General features: G+C 44.6%; 1 protein-coding gene across 1 annotated transcript; it reads left to right on the forward strand.

Moving 5' to 3' along the window:
- Positions 1 to 5813: 5813 nt before the first annotated feature.
- On the forward strand, positions 5814 to 11945 carry LOC125747795 (PAK4-inhibitor INKA2-like). Its single transcript, XM_049023294.1, has 3 exons — positions 5814 to 5864; positions 6863 to 6931; positions 8545 to 11945. Exons 1-3 carry the CDS (start codon positions 5814 to 5816, stop codon positions 9565 to 9567), a joined length of 1143 nt encoding a protein of 380 aa, XP_048879251.1. The 3' UTR covers positions 9568 to 11945.
- Positions 11946 to 14182: the final 2237 nt, after the last annotated feature.

Consider the following 14182-nt stretch of genomic DNA (forward strand, 5'->3'; position numbering starts at 1 on the left):
TGCTTTAAAGGTGCAGCATCTTGTCCACCATTATCTTACAATATACAGTGTTCAAAGAAAGTCTTGGGAAACTGGTTTAATTCTGTAACATTTCTCCACATGTGTTCGGTGCAGACATTTTATTTGTGTCATTTTTTTTGACAGATTCATTCATTTCTGTTTTTCCCATTTTGCTATTAATTGCAATTGTAATCATTTGCACACAAAGGGATGCTAAACATAAATGTTTTGTGTTTTATGTTATTGCAGAGGTGTTACTAATTAAAAAGGACCTAATTAGACTGCTTGTCAATGAGCTTTTTAACTCAGAGCAGCTCTCCTAAAACTAAAATTTGGGTTTAAATTTATTACGATTTGAATGATTTACTTAAAATTACTGGTTGTTTCTAATGTGGTTTATAGTTTTTTTCTAAACAAATGAATAAAGTCATTATTTTTGTTATAAATTTCAAATGTAGACCTTCTGTAAGCACTGTGTTCAACTTATTTGGTTGCAGCCAAGGGCATAAGAGATACTTTGATATTGGGGGGGGGCAGCTTTATCATTTCAGTATAAAGGTCTATTTTTAGGGCTGACAGATGAAGTCAAATAAAATTTTGGGGGGTACATGCCCCCCCTATCCCCCCTGGTTCCTACACCCCTGCTTGTAGTTGGATGAATGGTCACCCATGTATCCTACCTAACATCCATCCATTCATCCATTTTCCAAAACTGCTTATCCTACTGGGTCGCGGGTGGTCCGGAGCCTATCCCGGAAGCAATGGGCACGAGGCAGGGAACAACCCAGGACGGGGGGCCAGCCCGTCGCAGGGCACACTCACACACCATTCACACTCATGCACACCTACGGGCAATTTAGCAACTCCAATTAGCCTCGGCATGTTTTTGGACTGTGGGGGGAAACCGGAGAACCCGGAGGAAACCCCACGACGACATGGGGAGAACATGCAAACTCCACACACATGTGACCCAGGCGGAGACTCGAACCCGGGTCCCAGAGGTGTGAGGCAACAGTGCTAACCACTGCACCACCATGTCGCCCCTCCTACCTAACATGTTCACCTTAAAACATCTAGTACCTAAGTACTAAGTTTCAGCCAATGACCCCAAAATAACAGTCATACCCTGTAGATTTATACATTTATAAATTAATCCATCCATCCATTTTCCAAAACTGCTTATCCTACTGGGTCGCGGGGGGTCCGGAGCCTATCCTGGAAGATATGGGCACGAGGCAGGGAACAACCCAGGATGGGGGGCCAGCCCATTTCAGGACACACTCACACACCACATGTACAGTCAATTTAGCAAGTCCAATTAGCCTCAGCATGTTTTTTGACTGTGGGGAGAAACCGGAGTACCTGGAGGAAACCCCACGACGAAATGGGGAGAACATGCTAACTCCACACACATGTAACCCAGGCGGAGACTCGAACCCGGGTCCCAGAGGCAACAGTGATAACCACTGCACCACCATGCCACCGCCTTATAAATTAATACTTTGGTCAAAATTATTTTTATTATTTCATCAGTGATTCATCTTTTTTAATACTTATGATTCAGATAGGATGTTTTTAAATGCTGTTAAATCCGATACACATATAGTGGGAATTATGTTCTGACCCCCTAGCAGACCTCCCTGCTTTGCAAACCACTGAACTTGTACACATATTAGAAAAAGAATTACTGTTTGATTCTGGGTGCTCATACCCTGAATATGTAGCCTGGGAGTGAGGGGTCGGAGGCCAGACAGCCAGCACAGTAACTTCCGTCTCAGGACCCCCTTTGACCTCTCTCAGCCTGGCTCTGTCACCCAACCCGGCCCTGCTAGCCCACAGAGACACGCAAGGAACACGTAACATTTCCCCAGGCGCTGTGGGCATGTGAAATGCACGCCAGTATGTCGCTGCCCAAACAAATGGGGGCCCTTTGATCTGGGAGCTACTCTCACTTTTCTGTCCTTGTCGGCACCGGGCACCACAGCTCAGCTGCCATTGTCGGTCAGGCCGGAATGTCACACAGATACATAACCGGGCACAGCCCCCCCAAAGACAGACGCCACTGCAGGCACAAGTGGGAGCCTGACCCTGGTTTGTGGTCAGTACAGTATTCTGCTTTCCTGCAGTCACTCCCCCACTCCCTTTGCTAAACTCAGCCAGGGTCAAAAACACCCAGGACTTGTGGGCATTCATTGTGTCCAAGGCATCCCTCATGGTCTTGATTAGGAGGACAGAACGACTGTCACGAATTGTGGAGTTAACACACTCATAGTGCCAAACATTCCACCGAAGCAGCATGTTAAAGAGAAATGGCCTTCTTCTGTGGTGCCAGCCTGAACTGTCGTTTTTCTCCGGTCATGCCTGCGGTACGGAGATGGGTATGGAGGTGCATGCGAGCGGCCTTCAAGATAGCAGTCTGCTGTTGCCTTAAATGCTGGAGAAGCATGACTACAGGTTTTAATATACTGTAGAATGCTTCACAGATCAGCTTTCAGCTTCCACTCATGCACCAGTTCCAAACTGGAAAGAATATATCAGAAGTACCATATTCAATGGCTCTATATGAGCCCCTGTTTTTGCATTTGTTTATTCAGCAGACACTTTTGTCCAAAGGAATGCACAAGCAAGGTAAATAATACATGCGCAGAAAGAACTGGAAAAGTGCCTTTATGATGGATATGGCGATTAGACCTTTAAATATGTGCTTTGTACTGATGGCAAGCTGTTTATGACAAAGAACGTCCATCACGTGACAGGGCATGATAACCAAACAACAAGGTGCCACTTTCTGATGGCATTTCAAGCTAGATCAGCTTGACTCTGCATGCACATGTGTAGGTGCCCATAACGGAAATGAAGCTTTGGAAACACCAGTCATACTGTTGGCTGTTAAAATGTCACTGCTATTTTACTGAACCCGTTTATAGATTTCCAGACAGGAAGTATCAGTGTATAAAAGACATAAGGGCAGTAAATTAGAACTTGTAGTAGCTACAGTACATGGAGTTCATTCCCATTTCAAGCACTCAGAAAGCATCGAAACAGCATGTTCATGTTGTAGCTGAGGCATGTTTCACAACAGCTGACTGCCAAGTGACCCTGCCTGCAGTTAGTCAGGCCTGACTCACGGGGGCAGTATGTCAGACAGGGTGACAGACACTGGTATGTCCCCTGGCACCGAGATGACGCTGCCCTCTCTGACCCACGCAGCCCCTTCATCCTAGCATTTATACATTATTAAACATCTCATCCCTTTTACCCGAGTACCATGTGTTCGATTCTTCAGGTGGTTACAGGCATCTGCAGAGGTGGAAAACAGAGGTTCAGAAAATACAAATCCAGACCTGCTGTTTCAAGCAGCCAGTTGAGTGTGAAGAGTCACAGACACAGAGTATTAAACTGGTTGGTAGAAACTAGTGGTGCAACGGATCAAAAAACTCACAGTTCGGATCGGATCACGGTTTTAAGTCACGGATCGGATCAATTTTCGGATCCGCAAAGAAAGAAAAAAGACAAATTTAACTCTCCGTTTATTTATTTAAGTATTTTTTTGCCCATCAAAAAAACATTCAACTCAAGACTCATTCCATTATATAAAAACAAATTATGGTGCAATATAGGGCATGATAATTATTTCAGCCATAACTTTAGACTTTTCCTGATCATATTTGCTTGGAACGGTCTTGTCACTGAAATAGGCGCATGACGGGATATCATAGCGTGGCTCAAGCACGTTCATCATATGTTTAAACCCCATTATTTTGCACAACGGAATATGGCCTCGTGTCTGCAGTTATAAACACCCCAATAGCTTTTGTAATGGCTTTAGCCCGGTCGGATTGGGCAGCAAAGGGCTGCTTAAATGCCGCGGATATCAGCGGTTGTTGCGCAGCCTTCGTTTTAGTTCCTGTCACACCAGGGTGATGTTGTTTCACATGAGCGGCCGTGCCCGACGTGTTACCAGTCTCATACGGCTTCCCCATGCCACACTGTCGACAAACTGTGGTGGTTTTATCCACCACCATTTTCCCATCAATATATTTAACGGGGAAGCCAAAATGCTCCCACACATGAGACTTAAGTGATGCTTGAGGTTTCCCGAGCCCCTCTGCTCCTCCGCTTGGGCCGCTACCGCTGGCCAGGACTATCGCTTGACCACGCGCACCATACAGTGGAATTTTATATTTTTTTCAGAATCTTCGGATCTGGTGCATGCCGAACCGTGAAGAGGGGTCAGTTCGGATCACGGATCAACAGTGATCCGTTGCATCACTAGTAGAAACAAAATCTTAGTCGGGATTTGTACTTTCTGAACCTGAACTTTCCACCTCTGTGCACTTGTGCACGACTTCACCAGCACTAACACCTTTGCACGCTTCGAAAGGAATCTTGTAAAAAAGTTGGTGGGAATGTCCCATAGACAGCCAGGTATGAGAAGACGCACAAACACGTGAAGATGTGGATGTCTGTGCTCAGTCACACTCAGCGATTGGGGCTTTGCCTTTTTTAACCCCTTAATTAAACTCATAAGGAATGAAGAGCCCATCTCATATTTTATATATAGTAATTTTATCGACAACAGATTCAGATAACTTAAATTATATGCTTAAATAATATAGTTAAAATGAAACATACATGCAGAAATCACTGGTTTCTTTTGGTGAGAGAACCTTTAATAAGCACTTACAGCTTTGATTAGAGTGCTGCAGGCTATTTCTTAGCCACTTTAAAGCTGCTGCAGGACCCCAGTCTATAATTATGTGGTGTGTCTTTGCTAGAAAGATGCACTGTACACTGGTAAGGACTCCAACACTCAGATGCCTAAGAATGTTATGCTGGCTATCAGAGGCTGTTCTGAATTGTCCTAACAAAAAGAAATACATTATTTTCTAACACAGAAACACATCGGAAAGTTTGTGGCCCGCCAAAACTTTCCGGTAACGTTCTCATCAGAAGTCTTTCAGTCAGTGGGACGTACAGGGCAGTATTAGCATGTTCTCGCTGCTAAACTTCTGATGGAGGTCAGTAAGTGGACAGGAAGGAAGTGCGCGGCTCGGCGAAGGACAGACAACAGCAGCAACTCTCACCGGAACGAGAAATCACAGCGTTGGCCTTTGGCACGACATGCGGCCTGTCTGCCAACTTAGCAAATAAGCGCAAACGTCACACACAGCTGTCATGGTCTCTCTCCAAACTAAAAACTTAAAACATGAAGTTCTCAACCTGTACAGGCAGTAGGAGTTGGCCGATAGATGTATTTTAGAAATGTAATCAAGTTTTACAAACCACTAAGGGCAGTAGCAATGAAAATCGCAAGGGTTAAAAGGCCGTGGGATATGGAGGAAACTAGAATCCTGGGCTTTATGGGAAACAGTAGAAAATATGCAATATCTATGGCATAAGGTTTCAGACTTGGCGTCTCTGGCTCATGTGAACGGCTGTGATTGGTCAACTGGGGTCTGCAGTGTGCGTTTGAATTATTAACATGGCAGGCAAAAGAGGGAGCTGTAAACAACACCCGTCTTGAGGGATGTCTGGGAGGGACAGACGGAAGAGCAGGGACTTGAGTGATGTTTCATGTCTTCATAGGGCAAGCTTGGCCATGCCAAGTCAGGAAAAGAAATTAAGATCTCCTTAATAATTCATATGTGTTCAGACTGAAAGACACTCAAAGATGAGCTACCCATAATACCATGCTATGACAGTGCAAGTAATAATGCCCATGTGACATATGTAGACCCATGTAAACAGTAATTATACACCATTTCTGAAGCTGTCTAATTACTCCTAATGGTGACACACATGTGTGCTACATGGAGAAATACAGAGATGACAACCTGATGGCAGCAATTACTGCAGCCCTGGTAATTACCATGTGCAGAACCATCCTTGTTGCTGGAGACCAATGATTAGCTAGAGCAGCTGCGTTACTTTTAATTGGGTCACCTCTGAGTATTCCATCCATTGACTTATGTATGATGTGCAACTCAAGCTGACAACTATGCTCACGAATTTACCAAAATCACCAGACTGGGCTGTTCTCCGGACTCGGATTACGGCCTAGGAATTCACCCCGCTTGAATGTATGGAATTTCCAGGTTTAAACAACGGCCGACTGCGGAACAGGGTCTGCCCTAATTTTTCACAGTCCTAAAGTGACCACACCAGAAATTGTACCCACAAACTATTAATTGCCCTCCCAGCACCCAATATCCCTGCCTTTTCCAAACTTGAAGGGGGGAGGAGGATTATACTCTAGACAAGCAGTACTTAAGTCACAAAGTTAGTTATGAAATTATTAGAGTCAACTGGCCGGTTAACTGGAAGAACATGCTGCAGGAACACATTTCTTCAGATGAATTTATGACACATTGTTCCGTAGAACAGAGGTTTCCATAGTAATGATGGTGGGCATTTTTATTGGACACAAACTACTATTGACACAAGGTGTACAAAATTCCATTCCAATTGGACTTTCAAATCGGTCAATAGTACTTCAGTAATTTTTCCTCAAAGCCCCTGAAGTTCACAACACTAGGGAATGTAGCCCTTCATTCATAAATGTCAGTCTCTGTGCTTCCTGCTGCCGATGATAAGAAACGTTTCTGTCCCCCTCCAAAAAAAAACACTTTGTCATGAAGAAGCCTGTAATTGAATCAACCTTGGGAACAACTCAGCCATCTGAGCATATGGCCTCCCTGCCCCCCCCCTCCCCATCCCCACCCCCCATGCTCCCCCTTGCTCCATAAGCCAGCGACTCCCACCCTCTCGCTGTCTATCAAGTCTTCTTGAGTAAACACGCCCCTCCATTCGGGATTAAAGTGTAGACGCAGCCAATGGGGGGGCAGACAGCTTCATATAGGACGGACAGGCAGTGTGTGAGGACAGAGAGAGGACAGGCGAGCGGGGAGAGACCGCGCGCATTAATAAGGTAAGCCTTGTTTTCCCTGGCTTACTTTTCAAATTGTGCATGAATGAAAAATTTGATGGATTCTGACACATGATTAAGTGTATTTTTAAATGCACTTTCGCAGTCAGAAATCACATTCTGGGCTGATGGCTACATGTTGTAGGAAAATTCTTCTGCTTAATATTCAATGATAAGAACAAGAGTTGGGGCAAAGTAATAAATTGTTTTAAATTAAGTAACATATAACTGTCATATGCAATGTGCATGTGTATCATCTACAAAATGAACAAGACATTTTTCTAATCTTTATATATATTATTTTATATATATTATTTTTCAGTAAAGACTTTTCTATAAAATTTTTGTTTTGTATTCAGGAAATATTCTGTTACTGAATTATCTTGAGGATAGACTACATTGCAAAAATACAGTAAAAATATAACAATAATATTCACATATACATATATACATCTCTTGGGAGTTTAGTAATGATTATTGGGCACTTGAGCAAGATCCTTAACCCTACAGCCTGCTCCAAGGGTGCCAGAAAAGGGCTGATACTGCACTCAGACACAAAGCTTTACTGAAACCTGTGAATGAGTTTGTCTCATAGAAGAGCAAGATGGGAAAATGCAAAGACTGAACCAGCTACCTGTATGAAATTAAAGTTTCATTATTAATATTAGTCGTTCTGAAAAATGCTGAAGGTTGTTTTCAAGTAGGGATCCTGATTTGGTTCTTCATGTGTGTTGAGTAGCATCACTGTTAAATGCTAAGAGGGCATGTTTGCCATCTTTAACGGTTTCATTGCACTCTCTGGTAGTTACTTATGACAACAAAAGTATGTGCTAATTACTGTCCGGGGACGCCAGACCAGCCTCGCAAGACACAGAGCCTGCGGTGGTCTGACAGCTTTCTGCTTGCATTAGCAGCTCCTACTCTAAGGGGATGCAGCAACATCATATCAAACAAGCTCAGGGCATGAAGGAACAGACCAGAGTCTGAACCATCCCTCTCAAACCACTCATACCCAAGAGGACCCACCCCGCAGCTGCCATACGGGGGGCTCTCTGTCACTCGATATGGGCCACGGGACCGAAATAGAGTGGACAGCAGCCAAAGCACAATAAGCCTGACCGTAGAGACACTCCCTAAGCAGCAAAGAAATAGCAAGTGAAGAAGAGGGGACATAATTGTGTTTATAGTTGCTATTTTCACCGCCCGGAAATCCTTCAGCAGTGGAGCGTATGATATATTAAGAAGGGGCAGTTGCAGTAGTTTCTACTTATTTAATATAACGGGCATGCAGAGTCAGGTTGATTCTCTCAGATTTAGCCTCATTTAATCGATACAGAACAGAGGATAGACTATAGATTGTGTTTCTTGCTCCTCAGTGTGATAGGACCTCTGTTGAGCCTTCCTTGGGTTCGATAGATCTCAGTAAAGGTATGTTAAGCTTCTACTAATAACAAGTCATATAGCGGGATATCAAGTCAGACAATAGGTTGTCAGAGGAGCTTGAGTTACGGTGTTTAAAAAGGATGGAAACTGTAATCCCCTTTGTCCAGCTAACTGGATTTACTCCCTCTCTTCTTGCCTACCCCCCCTCACTCCCCCCGCCCCCATACCCATAGGTCTCCATGAAGGAGGCGGGCGATGGTCTCCATGCACAGATGAATTCCATGATGGGGGCACTGCAGGAACTCAAGCTTTTGCAGATGCAGACTGCCTTGGGGCAGCTGGATATCTCAGGCAGGCACAGCCAGGCGCCCCCAGCATCACAGCCACCGCTGCAGGTCTCCAACCGAGGCTCTGAGGAGCAGGGACCTCTGAATGATAGGAGGATACCCAACCAGGTGGAGAAGAGGATGTCCCATCATAGGAGCAGCCTGGATGCATCATCCTTGTCCTCCTCCAGCCTGGAGAGAGGGGGCTATCACCGAAGGATCTCAGGGTACAGTGTACCCCAGGAGGACTACTGCGGCCCCCGCGTTTGCCCTCCCCCAGCAGCACCACACTGGTATTCCAGTCCCCCCACGCAGATCACAGACCTACCACGCATCTTGCACAGCCTCTCCAGTGAGGGCCCTTCTCTGGACAGTGACTACTCACAGAATAGCACCGACGACTCTGGTGACTGGACCACCTCGCTCATGAGCCGCTGCCGCAATCGCCAGCCCCTGGTCTTGGGAGACAACATCTTTGCTGACCTAGTTGGTAACTGGTTGGACCTGCCCGAACTGGAGAAAGGTCCGTTGCAGACAGGTGATGAGGAAGAGGCTGAACCCGCCCACCCATTACGGCTCAGTCGCTCCCAAGAGATCTGCCGAAGGTTTTCTCTCACCGCTAATATATTCAAGAAGTTCCTGCGCAGCGTGCGGCCCGACAGGGACAAGTTGCTGCAGGAAAAGCCCGGCTGGATGCCCTTGGATGGACCCGAGGTTGAGCTTTTCAAGAGATCCAAAAAAGCAGACAAACCCAAGAGTCCTTTCTACCTCCCTTTCCGAGTGGGCGGATTGCCAAGCAAAGGCAGGCCTTGTCCTCGACCGACAGACGAGAGGGGCCTTTCGTCAGGAGTGCTCACAGACGGGCAGAGGACAGAGATGGCGGAGAAAGCAACACCAGTGTTCGATTACAACACAGCTGTCTGGGTCTAATGGCTCGGGATTAGTGTCTGCGTGAGGATGGAGAAGAAAGGATTTATAAGGGATTTTTCTCCACTGTGAGATTCCCAAAGCAACTGTGACTGACAATCGGTGAAACCTCAATGTTTGTGAGAGCCAGCAGGGCTGCTTTCTGACAAACAAGATTCCAGGGTCAAACTTACTTACCTTCGTTTGAAATGTATTTGCCAAATCTGCCCATGCACTAATCTTAAGCCTTATATCAGAGTTTGATGGCTTTTATTTCTCCCTTCCTTGCCTTTCCTGCGCTCATCACCTGCAAAATAGTAACTCTTGGCACTATGCATGAAGCATGGCCGTATTCGCCTAGTCACATAACATCTTAAGAGCATGCTGTGGTGGAAAGTTTTCATTGTCGTTGGTTAAGCAGTGAAACGTCTGTTCGTATCCATCTGTTCCCCCCCACCATGGAGCACAGTGCCAGACACGATATCAGCAGCGATAAGGAGGGGTGGGGAGGCTGCATCTGGGCCAAGAGTGGCCCTTCAGCGACGTCTGCCAGGCATAGCGCTGAGTAGACCTGGCACGTCCCCTGCTCCGCCAGCAGCTCTCCTGAGTCGCATTACGTACTGCGTCCTGGGGGGGGGGTCTCCGTCACCATCTGCTTCCTCGCGATTATGTAAGGACCATACTTACAGTGGTTTGCTGAGAAGCCAGGCTTTCTCAGTTTCCTGCAAGCCGTGCTGCTGGAATCACCTGTACATATATTTGTAGAGCAGAACCCACAGTTTGGTTGGGTATGGTAAAATCACATACTCATATTAATCTTTATTCATGTTCATATTAATCATAGTATTGTAATATAGTTATAAAACAGCCCTTACACCTTCATTATCTATCTGCTTATAGTATAGAGCACTTACCTGCATCAATGTAGCTCCCAGATGTAGCTCTCAGTAGAGGGTGCGTATCGTAGAGCATTAATTTGTCTTCATGCTTCTTCTAAAAATGGCCGCCTGTCTTGTACAGATAGCTCCACAATTAATCATACTAATTGAGCTGCATTTCATCTGAACACAAAACCATTTAAGTAATTAAATGCTTTGGATGGGTCTTTATTTAATGCATACAGAGTAGCTAAACCAGAATATTTTTGTGTTTCTTGAGTATCCAACCACAGAAAGTCCCCACTGTTATCTTGCTAGGCATACCAAATTCGGGGATTTGTACTGATGTTTATCCTTCATAAGAAAAGTAATTAGCAAAACACACCCACCTGCAATCAGTCAGAACAAAAACAGCCGATTGTGGAGCAGAGATTAGAATGCACAACTACTGACTAGAGAAATACAGTATGGTCGGAATGGTTAAAGAACTCAACATTTGTTATCTCACTTACTGAATCCAGATAGATTCCTCAGGGTCAAACCATACGTTCTTTGCAACAATATACAAAACTGCAGTAGGTAGCAGGAGAAACACTTTTAAGCAATTACTTCTATGAATGAATACATTTCCAGAACAGCATGACAAATGTGTTGAAGTCCATCTTCTACTGTAAACCAGCCTACAGTCTAGTATTGACAGCAAGAGATTTCAGACTAATTATACAACAGAGTCTTACAACAAGGTTGATCCCTCCTTGTGCCCTGTGCTTCCCCGGACACATTTCAGAAAATGCAAGTTGTGGAAATGGACAGTTAGGTTTGACATGTAAAGAAAATTCCTTCTTTAGCATTTAAAATTAATTATTGTCATGCTGTTTGGGGAAAACCAAAACACTTTGAGTCATAAGATGCTTTGCATGTAATTTGCAAGAGCACATTTGTTAGTCATTAAAGGTTTTGGGTACAAAAGCGATCAGTGTGCATGGTGTGATGGATGTGCATCTCCACAGCCCATTCTGAGATCCAGTAACAGACAGGGGACATAGCAACGGCAATATTTCTGTGCCATCTGGTTTTGTATTGTTCGGGGCTTATCGACATACCAATCTACAATAACCGCTCTATCTCGAAAGGTTAAGAGAAAGTGCTCTGTCTCATGGCTTGTGTTTCTGCATGCGTTCTCAGCTTTGGGGTAGGGAAAAATCTTGCGATCTACGCATATCTGTCCTCATATCAACCCAAGCAATGCCCATCTGCCAAACAACTGGAACAAACGGATTAATTCATTTTGCAGAGCAAAGGTGGAAATTGTTTATTTCAAAGGGAGTCAAAGACTTGATGCTTTCCAATGTATGAAGCCCTTCAAAAAATGTGTGAGTGTGTTTGTGATTTTCTTTTCTTTTCTTGCAATTCTAATTGAAATTGCATCCTTTTGATACCCAAGGTGCAGTAAGTCCAAAGACACATTTTAAAGGTTCTTGTGCAGTTACCAATTCTTTGTAAATTAAATCTGTTTCTTGCAAACTAGTCTGTTTCTTCTTAGAAATGGTTTGTAAAGAGAGTCGTTCCTGCTGAACCATAAGTTCATTTTTGCATGCTGTCTATGCTTTTATTATGGGAATAGACAGTAATCCTGCATATCTCATTACAGCCCCTGCCCCCCCACGCCCCCACCAAACCCCCACCTGTCCTTCGCAAACTGCTGCAAAAGTCCAATATAGTTTTGTATTACAAAGGGTGAGTCAGGGCTAAAATGTCTACTGAAATAAAAGAGACCTTCAGACTGATTCATGAAGCAGTGGAAACTGCAAAAACAGCTTAAATAGGAAAACAGGAGCCCCTTTGACACTGTATAGTGAAGATAAGCTATTCCAGCACATTGTTTTCTATCGCCACCAAAAGCGTTAGCCAGAACGACAGCACAAGCCCTTAATCTGACTCAGCACACAACCAATTAACTTCACTCTGGCTCACTGGCTTTATAGAAGAAAATGTTTCCACTTACTTGTCTTTAAAGGTAGAAAATGTCAGTTTATGGTATCTGGCATAATGACAGCGAAGGCAGTGCAGCTTTTGAAAAATCCACAATGCAATGTAAGTACACACAGACAGGTGATATATAATGTGATGAAATAATGCAACAGAGAATGTCAGATATACACAGAAGCAGAACATTCTCAATATAACCAAATATGAACCACCCAGAAATCTGAAGCTCTCCAACACGTTCAGATGCTGAACTAGTTATCTATTTTCAGTATATTCAGTAAGAAACAAAAAATGCAGTATAAGAGCTGCAAAAGAAGACGCACACCCACAGGCCGAAGCAGTAATGTGATAAAATGAATAATTTGAAATACATTATAATAGGTGCTGGTAAGGGGCGGCACGGTGATGCACTGCCGATTCACATCTCTGGAACATGGTTCGAGTCACTGCAAGGCTTCCACCTGTGCAGAGTTTGCATGCTTCCCCATGTTGTTGTGGGGTTTCCTCTGGGTACTCTGGTTTCGCCCCCCCCAACACACACAGTCCAAAAACATGCTGTGGTTTAGTTGCCAAAATGCCAATAGGTGTACTTATACTGAACAAAAATATAAACGCAACACTCTTGTTTCTGCTCCCATTTTTCATGAGATGGACTTAAAGACCTACAATTCATTCCAGATACACAATATTACCATTTCTCTCAAACATTTCTCACAAATCAGTCTAAATGTGTGATAGTGAGCACTTCTGCTTTGCTGAGATAATCCATCCCACCTCACAGGTGTGCCACATCAAGATGCTGATCTGACATCATGGGTAGTGCACAGGTGTACCTTATACTGCCCACAATAAAAGGCCACCCTGGAATGTGCAGTTTTTTGCTTTATTGGGGGTCTGGGGACTCAGAACCGGTCAGTATCTGGTGTGACCACCATTTGCCTCATGCAATGCAACACATCTTCTTCGCATAGAGTTTATCAGATTGTCAATTGTGGCCTGTGGAATGTTGGTCCACTCCTCTTCAATGGCTGTGCGAAGTTGTTGGATATTAGTGGGAACTGGTACACGCTGTCGTATACGCCGGTCAAGCACATCCCAAACATGCTCAACGGGTGACATGTCCGGTGAGTATGCTGGCCATGCAAGAACTGGGACATTTTCAGCTTCCAAGAACTGTGTACAGATCCTTGCAACATGGGGCCGTGCATTATCTGTCTGAGTGGCTGGTCTCAGACGATCTTGGAGGTGAACCTGCTGGATGTGGAGGTCCTGGGCTGGTGTGGTTACACGTGGTCTGCGGTTGTGAGGCCGGTTGGATGTACTGCCATATTCTCTGAAACGCCTTTGGAGACGGCTTATGGTTGAGAAATGAACATTCAATGCACGAGCAACAGATCTGGTTGACATTCCTGCTGTCAGCATGCCAATTGCACGCTCCCTCAATGCTTGTGGCATCTGTGGCATTTTGCTGTGAGACAAAACTGCACATTCCAGGGTGGCCTTTTATTGTGGGCAGTATAAGGTACACCTGTGCACTACCCATGATGTCAGATCAGCATCTTGATGTGGCACACCTGTGAGGTGGGATGGATTATCTCAGCAAAGCAGAAGTGCTCACTATCACACATTTAGACTGACTTGTGAGAAATGTTTGAGAGAAATGGTAATATTGTGTATCTGGAATGAATTGTAGATCTTTAAGTCCATCTCATGAAAAATGGGAGCAAAAACAAAAGTGTTGCGTTTATATTTTTGTTCAGTGTATATGACTG

This window comes from Brienomyrus brachyistius, chromosome 8 (assembly GCF_023856365.1).
Source record: "Brienomyrus brachyistius isolate T26 chromosome 8, BBRACH_0.4, whole genome shotgun sequence".
Lineage (NCBI taxonomy): Eukaryota > Metazoa > Chordata > Actinopteri > Osteoglossiformes > Mormyridae > Brienomyrus > Brienomyrus brachyistius.